This window comes from Danio rerio, chromosome 11 (assembly GCF_052040795.2).
Source record: "Danio rerio strain M-AB ecotype USA chromosome 11, GRCz13ab, whole genome shotgun sequence".
NCBI classification, from domain to species: Eukaryota; Metazoa; Chordata; class Actinopteri; order Cypriniformes; family Danionidae; genus Danio; species Danio rerio.
In genome coordinates, this window is record NC_141031.1 from 48607501 (window position 1) to 48625664 (window position 18164).

The 18164-nt window shown below is 41.3% G+C and overlaps 1 protein-coding gene and 2 long non-coding RNA genes across 18 annotated transcripts in view; 1 reads left to right on the forward strand and 2 right to left on the reverse strand.

Moving 5' to 3' along the window:
* Positions 1–1298, reverse strand: part of LOC147841934 (uncharacterized) — a 10798-nt gene extending 9500 nt beyond the window's left edge. The window contains exons 1-2 of one of the 2 annotated variants that reach the window (XR_015503103.1): positions 782–1298; positions 1–383 (exon numbers count right to left, since the gene is read on the reverse strand). The exon at positions 1–383 is cut by the window's left edge and continues 90 nt beyond it. This is a non-coding gene — a long non-coding RNA (uncharacterized LOC147841934). The remainder of the gene's footprint in view (positions 384–781) is intronic. The other variant, XR_015503104.1, reaches the window with a different exon arrangement.
* The window catches only part of il1rapl1b (interleukin 1 receptor accessory protein-like 1b), a 97512-nt gene extending 88994 nt beyond the window's left edge, over positions 1–8518 (forward strand). For 4 of the 13 annotated variants that reach the window (XR_015501993.1, XR_015501994.1, XM_087272491.1 and 1 more), the window contains 2 exons: positions 4177–4221; positions 5046–8518. Coding sequence is in view for 5 of the 13 variants with exons in the window: in XM_087272491.1 (XP_087128617.1) it covers positions 4177–4221; positions 5046–5773 (773 nt within the window). In the remaining 8 variants the exon portion in view is untranslated. 13 annotated transcript variants of the gene reach the window in all.
* LOC103911884 (uncharacterized) lies at positions 8449–14254 on the reverse strand. Of its 3 annotated transcripts, none has more exons than XR_015503094.1 (6): positions 12593–14254; positions 11480–11604; positions 10845–10930; positions 10618–10748; positions 10373–10520; positions 8449–10189 (listed from the first exon to the last, which is right to left on the reverse strand). It is a non-coding gene; the product is annotated as an uncharacterized LOC103911884 (long non-coding RNA). The 3 variants fall into 3 exon arrangements; XR_015503095.1 differs by lacking the exon at positions 12593–14254 and adding an exon at positions 11087–11195 and having other exon boundaries at positions 11480–11564; XR_015503096.1 differs by lacking the exon at positions 8449–10189 and adding an exon at positions 11087–11195 and having other exon boundaries at positions 10287–10520; positions 12593–13689.
* Between the last annotated feature and the right edge of the window lie 3910 nt (positions 14255–18164).

Below are 18164 nucleotides of genomic sequence, written 5' to 3' on the forward strand. Positions count from 1 at the left end.
TCGAACTATTACCACCAAACTCACACCAGACCTCCAAACTATTCTGACTCGGTATGCTATATCTCCTCAGACTGATTGGACTTTCGGTTTTCCGAAAAACGTCCCGGGACTGTCGGAAAAATCCCATAGACTTAACATTGGACCAAACTTTGTGACCTCGTAACTCTGCGTCAGACTGTCGCACAGAACTCTAACTGGGCTCATTTAACTCAGACTATCAAACTGCCAATGACTGATCACCTTTAAACTTTCTAGCCACGCCCTAGCAACCACTTTTGGACCCTAGAAACTGTCCCATAGACTTCCATTCAAAAGACTCTCATTGACTTAACATGGGATCAAACTTTGTGAGCTCATAACTCTGGATCAGACTGTCCTACAGACTAATGGCTGAGCTCATTTAACTACGACTACCAATCTGCCAATAACTGATGAGCTTTTAACTTTGTAGCCACACCCTTAACTAACACATACTGCACCCTAGCAACTGTCCCGTAGACTTCAATTACAAAAGACTCTCATTGACTTAACATGGGATCAAACTTTGTGAGCTCATAACTCTGCATCAGACTGTCCTACAGACTTATGGCTGAGCTCATTTAACTCCGACTACCAATCTGCCAATAACTGATGAGCTTTTAACTTTCTAGCCACACCCCTAACTACCACATACTGCACCCTAGCAACTGTCCCGTAGACTTCTATTACAAAAGACTCTCATTGACTTAACATGGGATCAAACTTTGTGAGCTCATAACTCTGCATCAACTGTCATAGAGACTAATGGCTGAGCTCATTTAACTACGACTACCAAACTGCCAATAACTGATGAGCTTTTAACTTTCTAGCCACACCCCTAACTACCACATACTGCACCCTAGCAACTGTCCCGTAGACTTCTATTACAAAAGACTCTCATTGACTTTACATGGGATCAAACTTTGTGAGCTCATAACTCAGCATCAGACTGTCATAGAGACTAATGGCTGAGCTCATTTAACTCAGTCTAGCCAGCAGCCAATCACTGATGGCCTTTTAACTTTCTAGGCACACCCCTAACTACCACATACTGCACCCTAGCAACTGTCCTATAGACTGTAATTAGCTCTGCTATCAAATGCTTATAATTCTAACATGCTAATGACATGCCAATCATGCTAGCAACATGCTACTCATATGCTAATCATGCTAATGACATGCTAACTCATACTGGAAACATGCTAATGACATGCTAATTTGTACTAGAATCATGCTAGTAACATGCTAATTCATACTAGACTGATGTTAATAACTGACCTACATTAATATCTTTGCTTAGAATTGTCCTATTGACTTGGGGAATGGCTCATCTGACTCAGACAACCAATGAGCATCTCAATATGATAATGAAGCTCACAAGCCACGCCCCCAAATTGATTCCATAGACTTCCATTAAAATAGGCCAAGACGCATATCTTTGCATAGCAGTGTCATAGAGACATGGGGGTTGGTTCATTTGACTTAGACAGCCAACCACATTCAAGTGCACTCTGTAACCTCGCCCATAGCAACAAAACAAAGTACCCTAGCAACCATTCATCAACAGCTATATCTCAGCATCCGAACATCGTAGAGACTTGGAGATTGGCTCATTTGACTCATGCTAGCAAACGGAACTTCCTATATGCTACACATGCTAGCAGTGATTAGCTACATGCTAATATTGACTAGCCAAGTACTGTAACTTGCTAGACATGCTTACTTAGTTTAAATGTTTTATCAAGCATGTATGTGAGGCTTGCCTAGTAACCACCCAGGGTACCCTAGCAACTGCCTAGCAACCACCCAAATTACCCTAGCAACCGCCTAGCAACGGCCTAGTAATGCCTTAGTAAGGGCCTAGCGACCACTCAGGACACCCTAGCAACCGCCTAGCAACGCCTTAGCAACCAATTAGAATACCCTAGCAACCACCTAGCAACACCTTAGCAACCACCTAGCAACCACTTGAGACACCTTAGCAACTGCCTAGCAACACCTTAGCAACCACCTAGCAACCACTCAGAACACCCTAGCAACTGCCTAGCAACACCTTAGCAACCACCTAGCAACGGCCTAGTAATGCCTTAGTAAGGGCCTAGCGACCACTCAGGACACCCTAGCAACCGCCTAGCAACGCCTTAGCAACCACTCAGAATACCTTAGCAACCACCTAGCAACACCATAGCAACCACCTAGCAACCACTTGGGACACCTTAGCAACCGCCTAGCAACACCTTAGCAACCACTCATAACACCCTAGCAACTGCCTAGCAACGCCTTAGCAACCACCTAGCAACCACTCAGGACACCCTAGCAACCACCTAGCAACACCTTAGCAACCACCTAGCAACCACTCAGGACACCCTAGCAACCACCTAGCAACGCCTTAGCAACCACTCAGAATACCCTAGCAACCATCTAGCAACCACTTAGGACACCTTAGCAACCACCTAGCAACACCTTAGCAACCACCTAGCAACCACTCAAAACACCCTAGCAACCGCCCAGCAACACCTTAGCAACCACCTAGCAACCACTTAGGACACCCTAGCAACCGTCAAGCAACACCTTAGCAACCACCTAGCAACACCTTAGCACATGCTAATTCATGCTAGAATCATGCTAACAACATGCTAACTTCATGCTAGAATAATGGTAATTCATGCTAAAATCGTGCTAGTAACATGCTAATTCATGCTAGAATCATGCTAGTAACATGCTAATTCATACTGGAATCATGCTAGTAACATGTTAATTCATGCTAGAATCATGCTAATAACATGCTAATTCATACTAGAATCATGCTAATGACATGCTAATTCATACTAGACTCATGCTAGTAACATGCTAATTCATACTGGAATCATGCTAGTAACATGCTAATTCATGCTAGAATCATGCTAATAACATGCTAATTCATACTGGAATCATGCTAGTAACATGCTAGTTCATCCTAGAATCATGCTAGTAACATGCAAATTTATGCTAGAATCATGCTAGTAACATGCTAATTCATGCTAGAATCATGCTACTAACATGTTAACTCATACTAGAATCATGCTAATAACATGCTAATTCATACTAGAATCATGCTAATTCATACTAGAATCATGCTAGTAACATGCTAATTCATGCTAGAATCATGCTAGTAACATGCTTATTCATGCTAGAATCATGCTAATAACATGCTAATTTATACTAGAATCATGCTAGTAACATGCTAATTCATACTAGACTCATACTAGTGACATGCTAATTCATACTAGAATCATGCTAATAACATGCTACTTCATGCTAGAAAAACACTAGTAACATGCTAATTTTACTACAATCATGCTAATAACACACTAATTCATGCTAGAATTATGCTAGTAACATGCTAAATCGTGCTAGAATCATGCTAATAACATGCTAATCCATGCTAGAATCGTACTAATAAGATGCTAATTTATGCTAATAACATGCTAATCTATGATAGAATCATGCTAATAACATGCTACTTATACTTTTTCAAACTGTTTTTAAACTAAATAAACTATTACCAACAGGCTTTGTCAAGCCAGCCTCAAAGTTTGTCTCGACGAACTTTACTGTCTAGTTATTATTATTATTATTATTATTATTATTATAAGCATGCTTTTAGGCAAGCAGAGTTTGTTTGTATTTACTTCGTTTGTTTGCTTGTCTGGCTCTACATATTCATCATTCGTCTTGCCCTTTGTACATGAAAAATTCGGTGTGTGTTTTGTTTGAGTGTGTGTGTGTGTGTGTGTGTGTGTTTTGTCTTAGTGTTTGTGTGTTAGCTGGGAACTGTTATATGTTAATATGGGACTAGGGGCTCACAATCAGGGCTAAGAAAGCATTGATTATGTGAAGTAAACTGGTTAAAGCTCTTCAATAAGCAGCGGAGGCTGTAAATCTACAACTATAATTACAGTATGAGCAGAACACTATGTTTCTCTGCTAGCTCTGTTAGCCCTGCAGCTACAAGTCCCATATTAAGCTGGATAAACTGGTGATTGTAACTGTAAGTCTTAAGGCAAAAAGACAGTAATGCCAGTTTTTCTTGTGGAAGTTCTCGCTGTTTCTTATTTCTGATTGAGTTTGTGCTAAATCAGCTGATCAGACTTTCAATGTTGAAATATTTATGTTTAGGTTTCAGCAATGATCATTTCCAGGATGACACAAGACTCCTTAGAGGTATTCTTTCCCTGGCTTTTTCCTCTTGTGTCAACAAATCTGACTTTTTACAGACATTGCCTGTGCGGGACACTGGGACATGCAGGAGCTGGGCTGAACACATTGTAAAGTTGATAAAGAAATGAAGCGTTCAGCGCTGACAATAATGATCACGGAGGGAGAATCTCACCATTATAGGTTGGGGAAATCATGATCCACTATAGAGAAAAAGCAATGGTGTGGGTCTCACATTACTGCCATGTTTGGCGGAGTAGAGCTAGAGTAAAGACGGAAGAGAGCCTGCAGGGTTGGGTCACACAGTAAACACTCAGTTCCCCCTTTACCCTATTGGACTGGATGAGTTACTGTACTGGGTTAGTCATATCTCTCTCACACACACACACACACACACACACACACACACACACACACACACACACACACACACACACACACACACACACACACACACACGTTTCACAGGTTTATGCAGAGTAAAGAGGCACTCAATGCCTATATCGTCTTTTATAGGTCAGTAAATGACCTCTACAGTCCGCCACAGGGCCAGCGTTTGCTTTTCCCATGAGCTGAGTGCAGGATCTGTGTTTAATGTGGTTCTGTCTGTCCTGTTCCCTGTTCTGTGTTTTCAGTGTCTCTGAGCCATTCTGCTGTTTTTATTTCTCATCTCAGTAAAGTTCTGCCAGTCTGTTTTACTCTGCAAGTGTTTAAGACGCGTTAGATTTCTTCTATTTCGTTTGCATGGCTAAGCGAATATAAAGCAGGCATGATGTTTGACGGTGCACAGTATTTTAGAGAATGGCTGATATTCTGCCTCTTCTTCTCAGCCTACATTGAGGATGTGGCCCGCTGTGTGGACCAGAGCAAACGCCTCATCATCGTGATGACGCCAAACTATGTGGTGCGGCGCGGCTGGAGCATCTTTGAGCTGGAGACACGGCTGCGCAACATGCTGGTGTCCGGCGAGATCAAGGTGATCCTCATCGAGTGCTCTGACCTGCGGGGCATCATGAACTACCAGGAGGTGGAGGCTCTGAAACACACCATCAAGCTCCTGACGGTCATTCGCTGGCCGGGCCCCGGAAGCAGCAAGCCCAACTCCCGCTTCTGGAAGCAGCTGCAGTATGAGATGCCCTTCCGGCGGCCCGAGCCCAAGCTGAGTCACGAGCAGGTGCTGGACGCCAGTGAGCAGGGCCCATTCGGGGAGCTACAGACTGTCTCTGCCCTCTCCATGGTCTCTGCCACCTCCACCGCCATGGCCACGGCACACCCAGACCTACGCTCTGGCTTCCACAACACCTACAACACGCAGCTGCGGCAGAAGCACTACTACAGGGGCTATGAGTACGACATTCCCTCGTCTGGCACGCTGCCACCACTGGCTACAATGGGCAGCCAGCACACGTACTGTAACATCCCTATGAGCCTGCTGAATGGCCAGCGACCACCGGGCCAACCAGCCCATGGGCAGCAGCAGAGCCTGGAGGAGCAGCAGGTCAACAATGCCCTGCTGCCACTGCTGCCTCGTGAGACCAGCATCTCCAGCGTCATCTGATGACCCTGGCGAGATGACCCAACTGGGACAGGCCTGGTCCAGTCTCATCTGGTGACCCTGGTGGTACAGGCCTGGTCCAGTCTCATTGGGTAACCTCTATGGGACAGGCCTGGTCCAGTCTCATCTGGTGACCCAAGTGGGACATGCCTGGTCCAGTCTCATTTGGTGACCCCAGCGAGACAGGCTGGTCCACCCACTTATAAGCTGCTGCTGTTTCGCTGTGGGTCACAAGGATTTAGACTGGTCAGGACTCTGCAATGAAGCGTGGACACCCGATCTGCTTTACACCTAAAAAACAGCCGCTCGTGAACTCTCAGAGGAATACAGGGTCTTGTACATATCGTTTGCAGTTTCTTTGTAGCACTGAATTTATTTAGTTGGATTTTTTTTGTCTGATTTGCTGTTTTTGCCCTCATAAAACGACTGAGTAGAAACAGCCGAGACAGAGTAAAGTCTGACCTGATTTTAATCTAAATGATGATTCTTTTAAAGTCCTTCCAGAGTTTTTGGCTTTACGATATTTTATTTGTCTTCAGAGATGTTTTGTTTGTGGTCAGTTGATGAAATGTAGGAAACACACTATTATGCAAATGCTACTGAGGCCTGAAAGCTCTTCTTCTTCTTCCTGAATGAAAGATGAGCAGGCGACACTGAAGAAGATAACCAGATTATTGATGCGCAGTGTCTCTGCTGCTCTCTTAACATACTGAGACTTTCTACGAAGCGAAAGACATAACGGCTTGATAGAGAGATCCTAAGAAAAACTGTTTATTATTTTAAAAGAAAAATATATTTTTATAACAAAAGGATTTGCTTGGAAATACATATTTACACAATTCATTCACTCCACTAATGGAAGCATTTATCTCAGCATTAATGTGTTTCACAGAACCTTTTTGAACCGTTCTTGTCAAATCATGGACGAGCAGGGGAAAACAAAGATCTGTTTTTATTTTCTCTTTGAAACTGGCATAATTTCTGAGCGTGCACAGCAACTAGAGATGTGTTCAATTTATAACATAATTATCTATATATACATATTTTTTTGCAAAGACATTACATATTGAAAGTGCTTAGGATATACAGATCCACGTGTCTAAATAATTACATGTGTTGTGGCCACTGCACATCAGAACCTGTGAACCTCCACTGTAGTGCCTCCTGCTGCTCCACCCACAGGTCTAGAGTGGTACTGCATCGTCTCTCACTGTTTTTAAGGTACTGCATCATTCCTCACTGCATTATCTCTCACTGTTTCGAAGGCACTGCCGTAACACCCCCTGTCTGCACCTCATCTATGTTCTGCTGTAGATCATTAGTGTAGACCTGGGCCAATTTTACCTCATTTTAATTAGCAGGCCAGTCCTGTGTCAGTATCTACAAACTCAATTTCTGGAGGGCCGAAGCCCTCCACAGTTTAGTTCCAACCCTGCTCCAACACACTTACCTGTAGGTTTCAAACAAGCCTGAAGGACTCAATTAGTTTGATCAGGTGTGTTTAATTAGGGTTGGAACTAAACTGTGCAGAGCTGCCGCCCTCCAGAAACTGAGTTTGACACCTGTGGTCTACATCCTCAGAAAAACATGTAAGAGCTGTCACTGGGGCCGTATCTTTTTAGGTACCCATTTGAACAAAAATGGTCCATATTGGTCCATATATTCTTAAATGTGCTAATTAATTTCTAAAAGTATAAAAGGGTTCCTTCAGAGAGGTACAGTCTCATTAAGAGCTCTTACTGTATCTGTGAGAGCGTAGACAGCTTATATCTTTGCTTCAAGAGTGGAGGACTAAACGAGAGTGTGTTTACATGAGGTCAGCCGTCATATGGACAGGCCAGGCATTTATAAATAAAGCTGCTCCATTCCACACGTGGCACTGCCTGTTCATTAGTGCTTATTTAATAGTCTTACTATCAATCTAATGAAGGCTTTACATCAGTAATCTGCAACTGTATTAATGTAAAAGAAAAGAAACCAAAGCTGGTATTTAGCGATGGGTACAAACATATTGCCTTCTCAGATGCTCTGGTGAAAATCAGGGAAAACTCAACAAGAAATTTGAATAAATAATCATGGATTTAACATAGGATGAAAAGATCAAATGCCTCTCGCAGATGTGGGAAAATATCATTGCTGTACCGTTTACGAGGAACAGCAAAGCTTCATCTGATTATTATTTGTCAGTAGTGCCAAAAAATAGATTATATGCAAAGATCTGTAACTCAGAGAGGTGTCCAGAGTAACAGGGTCACACGACCTTCTCATCCAGCATTTCATCCCAAACACAGATAAGGTCAAGTGTTTGATCGGTTTGGAATCTTCTGCGGTGTGATTAATCTGAAGCTGAACCAATCAGACTGCTTCAACATGATTTCATTTCTCATATTTTTGCAAGTTTTCTTCTCTTGTATTTTATATTACACTGTGTAAATATGAATAGAAATGGTAATAAAATAAAGACAATCTAGCCACATTTATGAAATAGCAGAGTTGACTTTTTCCAAGAGAGTGGCAAACTCTTTCATGAGCATTTCTGATACTGCTGATCAAAATAAGAATATAACAACAAGAGAATTAATATTATATAGCACACAATTTGTCTCCGGCACTTTCACCAGTCGTACACTAAAGATTAAGCTTCGGTTTGTCTCCTGTTTTTGAATTTTTCTCTTTTTAATTCTGTATCTGCGATGTTAATTGAAGACAAAATGTCATTAATAACAATAAAACACACATTTAATAGTACTTATTGTCATGTTGTTTATTTAAAGTCTCTTGGTGAACTAGAATAACTGGTGTAATGTGGTGGAAGATGAGGAAAGAGGTTTAGAAACACAGCTGGATTTGTTAAGGTTGCTCTGCTGTTTATTCAGTGTGTTAAAGAGGAATAATATTCTGTGATGTTTCACGACTCTCTCTGAATGCTTGTAAGACGCTGGAGATCCTGCTGTTTCCGCATCAGAGGATTAGTGAATGACGGAAACAACATTAAAACATCAGCACCGCTACAGCACAAATCCAGATAACACTCACTCTAGACCTGTCCACCTCAACAAAAGACCCAACACCTCACATCCAGAACTGATATGTTGCTGACCACAGAAAATATTGAAATGATTATTAAATAAGAATTAAATCACTTGAAGATGAAAAGTAATCCCTTATTTTTTCAGTGGAGAAGAAATTTACTTCAACAAGGTCTTTAATTTATGCAAAAGAGATTGATGCCTGAGCAGACTACACACCTTTCTTTGTGCCAGAGTATTGAAAATATTATACGTAGATATAAAGTAGTGCAACAAGACCACAAATTATTTCATTTGTGTATTTGTTTATTTATGTCTAGTCGTGTTTATTTCTATAGAACTTCTACTGTATTAATGTTATCACAGCAGCTTAAAGTAGATGAAGGATTCAAAATAAATATTTCAGTCTGTGGAGCATTTTCAGCACACCCGGCATGCAGGTGAGCAGCGGTGCAGCTGAAGTAATTCAAGAATGAAATCAGTTCAGTTCAGTGTAAATGTCAGTGTTGAAGGCAGATCAAAGACGAACGACACCAGACGGACAGAAGCAGAACTACAGCGGCGGACGGACACGAAGAGACCGGTTCACTTATATGTAAGAAGCGCCATCTAGTGTGTATTTAAAATATAGCCTGTGTCACATTTGTCAAATTCAGAGGCTGCCAATCAGTCTATGGCAAGCACTTTTGACTTTTATTTATTTTCAGGATATGTATATTCTTGATATCAACAACTTAATTCTTGATATATTGATATTTTTGATTAACAGTTACATTTATGATATCTACAACTACCGTTTTGATATCTGTAATTGAACTTTCCCGAGTTAAATGTCACCGTAGGCTCCCATTTACTTTAATTGTTGATATCAAGAATTAATTTCTTACTAGGTAAAATGCAATTTTTGATATTAATAATTTAGTTGTTGATATCGAGAAATACTTGACAACTAGTAAAGATGTTCATTTTTGATATCAATAATTGGTTTTGTCACTAGTGATTGTGTAAATTTCTAATATCATGAATGTAATTATTACCACTGAAATTGGCCAATTTAGAGATTATAAACGACTTTCCTCATTGCTGATATCAGAAATAACAGATTTAACAAATATAATTGCAGCAATCAAGAATTAACATTTCAACCAGTGAAATTAAGTTCTTGATATCAGGAATTGACATTTTTACATTGAATATAACAGCAAAACATTTACAATTAGTACATGTTGACAGCCAGTGTCAACTAAAACCCATGGCTTAGTGAGACTGCACAAGACCACAAACACATCACATTATATAAAATTTACTTTGCAGGAATAAAAAGCAGCAAAAAATATTAAGTAATCACAGTCAACTTTGCTGGCTTTGAAGTTAGAATTTGCTCGATATTCTGAAACAAAGAAAAAGAAATGACAAAGAAAACAACCAAAATTAGATTAATTTTTAAACCAAACACTTAATCTAATAACTGTATATACTATTTAATACTTTAAAATGCATTTATTCTCTAATGTTATTTTGTAATGTTTACAGTATAAGATCTGTTTATATAAAAGTAAAACAGCAAACAAACTTTCATTTCTTGCACGGACACGGTCCATAAAAGGTTGAATAATTTGGGATTTCGAATCACTGCTGCTTAAACTGCTTGACACAGATAATGCATGTCAGACTTGGGCAGCAGGGCACTTCAACAGCCCCTTGCTGCAGGACAGTCAAATCTGTTTAAAAAAAAAACCCCGGCTCAGCAAATGGTTCTGAAATGCACACAGTTTCAGAGTCTTTCAAAATCTATAAAAATGTTCTTAAATACCCTACCATCATCAGTGTGGATGACATGCTTCTCTGGTTGTTGCAAGTTCTGGAAATACATCCTCATCCACCTCTATGCCATGGACAGTCTGTGACTTTCAGTGCTGTATCCTCTGATATCACAAACTTCTGCTGGACTACACCATAACAACAATGTATAATTTATCAAATAAACTTCAAAATTACTGTTATTATTATAAGAAATAATTACTCTTTGTTATACTAAAACTTACCCGCACTGACAAAATCCAAGAAACAGTCTTCTTCCAGTTTAATATTTTTTTCTTGATACCAAATTGCACTTTTTCCAGCATCATGACTTAAAAATGAAAGAGATCAATGTTATTTAACACCTTGTGTTAGTGAGATTGAAAGTGTAATGTATAGCTGAAAACAGCATACTCTCATGGTCACGACTAAATCATGTTACAACTCAAAACATTTGATGAGCAATATTACACATATTAAATCTTACAGACATAAAGCGGTTTTGCTGGACAAAAGATATCGATGTTTCCTTGTTGTGCAAGTGTGCCTATTTGAAAAGTGAACAGCAGGTTTCTCCATCTGATAAAGTACCGCTTCTTTTCCACAGCAGAACACATATTTTCAGAAGCACAGGAAAAGCAAAGATTATTAGCTAGTGCTAGCTTGTTCACATCCACAACATTTTTAAAAGTACCGCACAAAACAGCCACATTGGAAAAGCTAACTCATGCTACATGCTAAGTTAGCCACATGCAGTCACTAGCCTCACAGGACAAAATGAAACCTCTACAGCAAAACACATTTCTGTCATGAAATATCCAACATTTAGAAAAAGATTTGAGAATTGTATAACACTTTTATATAAAGCACTTTCACCTACCTCACAACGAAGAACAGAACTCCAGATCTCTGTGCTGCTCGGCAGAGTTGTGTAATGGCGGACTGTCTAAACATTCAGCTCCAGTGAGGAGTTAAAGCACGCTGCTAAACACCAGCGAATGAACTCTAGAACACAACACAGCAGGGAGTATCTCATAACACAAAACTGTGTTAAAGTTTAAAAATAAACTCTAAAAACATGACTCTCACACTTTTTTCTGTTTTGTGTAATATTTAACGGCTTTACAATGAGAAAATAATGTGTTGGAGAAGTATAAAAATAAAGTGTGTGTAAACATGAGTGTGGAATCAGTGTGCATGTGTGTGAGTGAGTGTGTGTGTGTCAGACTGCAGATTTAGCTGTGATTAGTGATTGTGTCTGTGTCCATGTGCTGCAGTGGTTGAGCCCAATGATATAAATACCCATGAGCTGCACTCGGTCTTTCTTTAGTCTCAGGTGAGTGTGCAGAGTTCAGGAGGGGGTCTCAGGTGAGTGTGTGGAACCCCGGGGTGCTTCTCTACCTCGGGTGTCTGTGTCTTGCTCAGGCGTGTTTCTCTCTAAGGGCCTACTCGCACTATACTATCCGTACCGTGCCCAGGCCCGTTTCCTCAATCGTTTGAGAAGTGTGCGCGCGCTGAATCGGGCTCAGGCACGGTTCACTTGGCCGGCTCTGGCCGGTTGGAAGAGGTGGGCCTGAGCGCGGTTCACTTGGGCTTTAGCGCAGTACGCTTGTAGTGTGAGTGCAAAACGCGACAAAACCCGAAACTGAAAGCGAGACGTGACTTTACCGGGCTGTTTCATATGGATTTATTAATCATTCTCACTGTTCAGTGAACGCAAACTGCTGTAGCTTATTAAATACTCAAACCCCTCACTGCACGACTTTATGCTTTATGATTGTTTATGAGTAAACAAAGTAAACTGGAGTTTAAACCCAGACATGGTCTGTAGAGGCTGATCTTATTCAGCGTTATCGCTCTTATCCACGTTCTCAGACACTCTGTTTGTCTTTACACTCAGAATAGACTTCACTGCAAACTCTTCACATTCTCTCAGTGTGTGTGTGTGTGTGTGTGTGTGTGTGTGTCGTGCTGTTAGTGGTGAACATCTGACCTCCGGAAGCAGAATCCGCAGCTGTTTCTGGAGCTTCGAGTGGTCTGGACTGATCCCTGAACTCTGCTCTTCCCCAACACAGTGATGATGGTGAGGCCTGATCCAGCGCAACTCCTGACTCCATCAGTGTTCTCTAATGTCGGCTCTCGTGTTTGCAGATTACTGTCATATGTTCTCTGGCGTCAGGTAATCCTCGCGGCTCTGAACAGTAGGAATACCTGCTATAGACTCACCACAGAGGAAAACTACAGCAATCTATATTAATAAATACTCAGCAGCTCAGGACGCCTGCCCACCAGGACAAATACAGGAGTCTGTGCTATTTTTTTCCAGCTGCTTACACACAAAGTCACAAAGTCACATGATTTCTGAAACCTCTTGCTCAAAATGCAAAACTACACAGCAAATCTCCAACACCAGAAGCCGTTTCTCAGCCCTGAGCTCAGAGAATAAAGCAATAGTATATATTATTGTAAAACAGTTTTGCAGAGAATAAAACACTTTTCTCAAAACTCTGCACAACTCTCTACCTACAACACCACTGGCTTTCCTTTTCCAAACACAACACCTCAACATGCTACACTTATTCACCAGGTCACTCACGCGCACCCACGCGCACACACACACACACACGCACACACACGCTCCTCAAATGTGGAAACACTCTGATCACTAGCTGATCACTGCTTTAGTCTAGGATAGGGTAAAGCTGATGGGACACCGGGCTGTTCTGGTCCAAATATAAACTGGTTTGCCACTCATTCACAATCTGTGGTCATGTACCTACCGCATATTCATCTTCTCAAAACCCTAAATTCCTATAATAAATATAGAGAAATTAAAGCCTAGTTCTGTTAAGTGTATGATGGGCAACCCCATGACTTCGCAGATGTGACAGAGAGAGTTGGGGAGTTTAACATGACTGATGTTGACCTGTTTACACGGTAATAAGACACCTTTTGCTTAATCAGGTGACCATTCACTGGATCACTTGTCAACAACCCAGTGGAATGCTCAACTGAAGATAACCCAGTGGAACACTCATCTGTCGATAACTCAGCAGAATGTTCACCCGTCAATAACCCAGAGGAACGCTCACCTGTCGATAATGCATCAGAATGCTCAGCTGTTGTCGTTGCCACCTGTTGATGACCCGAACAAACGCTCACCTCTCAATAACACAGTTTAACCAATGCTCACCTGTCGATAACCCAGCGAATGGTCACCTGACGATGACTCAGTGGAACGCTCACCCATCAATAACCCGGTGGAACGTTCATCTGTTGATAACCCATCAGAATGCTCAGCTGTCGTCAGTTACACCTGTTTATGAACCGAACAAACGATCACCTCACAATAACACAGTTGAACAAACACTCCCCTGACGACTACCCAGCGGAACACTCGCCTGACGATTACCCAGCGGAACACTCCCCTGACGATTACCCAGCGGAACACTCGCCTGACGATTACCCAGCGGAACACTCCCCTGACGATTACCCAGCGGAACACTCGCCTGACGACTACCCAGCGGAACACTCGCCTGACGACTACCCAGCGGAACACTCGCCTGACGATTACCCAGAGGAACACTCGCCTGTCAGTGACCCAGCGGAACACACCCCTGACGATTACCCAGCGGAACACTCCCCTGACGATTACCCAGCGGAACACTCCCCTGACGATTACCCAGCGGAACACTCCCCTGACGATTACCCAGTGGAACACTCGCCTGACGACCACCCAGTGAAATGAATACTTGTCATTAACCAAGTGAAACACTTACCTGTTGATAAAAACAGATAAAACCCAGTAAGACACTCACCTGTCAATAGCCCAAAGGTATGCTCACCTGTCAAAAAACAAGAGAAATGCGCACCTGACGATAACCCAGAACAACAAGCACCTGTCGATAACCCAGAGGAACTCACCAGTCGATAACCTAGAGAAATGAGCACCTGTCAAAAACCCTAACCCAACTCTAACTCAACTGTAAATAACCCAGTGGAACGCTCACCTGTCACTGACCCAGCGGAACTAAAGATCTTCTTGTTTTATGGTTCAGTGTTAATTTTTATTGATCCGGCATTAACTTGTGCTTGGTGAATAGCTGCATGTGTGTGTGAGGGAGAGAGAGAGAATGTGAATGTACAGTAACTTTATCTCCTGGTTCTGTTCCGGATGTTAAGCTCTGGTTCACACATGTAGTTTACCTGCATGTGTGTGTTGTGTGTTCATTCTCTGACACCATATTGAATGCATGTACCTGTAAAAAGACACACAGAGAGAAAGAAGAAGGACAGGTAAGCAAGTATAATATCCTATATTATTGCAATGGGATGTGTGTGTGTGTGTGTGTGTGTGTGTGTGTGTGTGTGTGTCATATTGGCTCCCTGTGTTGTAGATCATGTTGATATCCTTTATCGCTCCACCATACTGGACTTCTGTGTTCTGCATCTTCAGGTTGCTCCGGTGTGGATCTTCAGACTGATTGCGAATCTCCCACATGGATGCAGAAAGACCTGGAAGAAAAGACATCTTCACTTCTCCTCAGAAAAATAAAAGTGCATTTGTTGACAGAGACAGATTCTGTAACTGTATGGGTTATTCAGCAACAGGACTGATGCAGTTTAGCATTGAGAAAGAGCTGTCAGGTGAGTAACACACAGCATCAGTGAGGTCACGTTCATTAGTGTTCACTTCAGTACACAGATGGAGATTACTGCTGAAGGCAGGTCTGGGGACGCACACAGGGTATGTTCATAACTACACACATGCTGAGTTTATCTGTTTATTCAAAAACTAAAGACATAAAGAAACACTCAAACTGATGGTCAGATGTACCTTCTGCCGCCGCCGTCACTGCGCTGTATAATGTGCTCTTCTGATGCAGTCAGGTCCAGCCAATGTTGACAGCCGCTTCAGACATGTTGATTAAAGGTCTTTATATAATGGATTAAATAAATAACACGCAGCATAGAAATATTCATTCCAAATCAGCGTTATTCTGCCTTTAGAGGAAGCTTGCAGTGTGGAGGGCTGTACAATAGTGTAGACTAGTAGAGATCTGTTGACACTTTTATTCTCAAAATACGCTGCAGGTTTCAGCTGATCGTGTCCACATCAGCCCGTAAACCACACAAACACTTTATTAAACCCCAGAGGGAAATACAGTGTATTACTGCAGCTCCATTAAGAATACATCAAATAAAAGAAATTAACAATATTACACCATGAACTCATTATTTAAAGAAGTTTTTTTTTGTTTAATAGCCACAGGTATGCACAGATATTGGTGTCGCTCTGTGGAGCACCTAGCTAATATCAGTGTTTAATTGAACACACTCCTGTGTTTATCAGGACATTATAAAGTGTGTGTGGTGGTGTCTGAAATTTGACAACATCCTTCATTCTGAAACCAGCATCAGAGAATCCAGTTCAACCCCCACAACAGAGACGAAACCTGCGACTCATAAAACACCTCCAGCACTGTAGGACAGATGTTGAAGGACTTTAATAAAACAGCTGGGTTTGATCATATATTCAGACGCAGCCCCAAACAAAAAACAAGAGCCCCTCGAACACCAGCTTTCTCAGCTGATCCTGTCCAACAGTGTTAGTCACAAACCGCTAACATTTAGACACAGAGAAGAAGCCTGTCCTAAAGCATTGAAGCATTGTCCTAAAAGCTGGAGGTTTGGGTATTGTGTGTATTATTGAGTGAATCAGCATTTCAGCAGAAGAGAAGTGCAGAGATATGCAGACGGAGAGGAATATGTGTAAAACAAGCAAATAATACAGAATGAGTCGAGAAGTTAAATATATACATGAACTGAAACCGAACAGAGGGAAGATCACAGTGATTGACGTCTATAAACCTCATTTCTGTTCAGCTCTTCATTTACAGTAGTGTCAGACTCATCAGCAGAGAAAAACCCACAGCAATGACCATCACATCACACTTTACCACTTCAGCATAGAAAACAGAACCAGAGTTTCAGGACTGAGAGAAATGTAAAGACAACGGAGATCACATAATGAAATCAGGCAAGGAGTCAGAGTTTCAGAAGCATACTGAAAATAAAATGAAGTGTGCTAAAAAAAAAAAAAAAAAAAAAAAAAAAAAAAAAAAGATTAGTCATATTTAAGGAGGTACTGATGTACACACACACACACACACACACACAGACACACACACATACACACACACACACACACACACACACACAAACACACAAACTAATGATGATTTATTAAATGTGGCAGAAATGTCATTTCTCTCTGGAAGCTAAGAGCTCTGCCAGCACGGCAACTTCACATTATCTTATCATCAGTCAACAAAACACTAGACATATACAATACAATCTTGGATTCCCAGAAAACTGTAAGACAAGGCAGAGATTGTACAACAGCAGAGACGAGGTGTAAGATTTAGGAAAAGACAAATGAAATGTTACAGCTGGAAATGAAGAACACAATCAGAACAGGGTTATGATGATCCAGCTTTATGACTGAACATAAAAGCAGAAATAAACAGAGCGAGTCTATCAGGCATCTCAGAGATCAATGAGCGATTAATGAAGACACTTCAGGTGTAAATGACAGATACAGAGAACCAGGTCAGAGTTATTTTTTAAAGTGCTTTTACCTTGTAGATTTGTCACAAACACTTCACAGATGAACATCCATAACAGGAGGAAATAATTAATCTAAAATATGTGTTACTGTAAACAGAAAAGGCATCATTTATAAATCAATAATGAGAATTTGAGAAACAGTTTAGGATGGTGGTGTGAAACTGTACAGGGCTGTACACGTCAGGGAAAAGATGAAGGTAAGAAACATTAAATATAATGAGTGTTTGGTTGGTAGTGAATGGCAATGTGTGTGTGATAGACGATCTCAGAATCAGATTATAGATGTGTGGTGGTGGCGCACACAGTGCTTCAGACACCAGAACAGCAGACACTGAGGTGATTTACAGGAGCTTTCACAACAACCCAGCAAAGGCAAAAAATCAGACCAACAAACCAAACCAAACCTCATCAACGAGCATACAGAGTGTGTGTTCAACATGTGTACCACACGCGAATACACTGCACATATCTGAACACAAGCATAGCAGGAATTATCAGAGTCACAGGATCATGTGTTCATCCAGAATCAGAAATCAGCATTGAGGGAAAAGAGTCAGTGAATGCAGAGAAACACCTGCGTCATCATTATACAGACTCTGCTGCTGTGTGAAAGCAGGATACAAATAAAATATATGTAGTAAATTACACACCGAGGGCACTAAACAGAAGACAGAGAAGGGGATTCATCTTCTCAATATCTGGATTACACCTAACCCATTTCTGAAAAAGAGGGAACAACTCAAACACATGGTCACATACTAAAACAACTGAGGCAGATTTCCGGGATTATAGAGGGAGAAGTTGACTTTTAATACTCATATCCAAAACGAATTAGATAAATGTAAAAAGGCATGAATGTAATGGGGTGAGGCCATCATTAAACAGATCAGAAGATCAGCAATAGCTTACAGCAGTTCAATATACAGCTTCTCAAT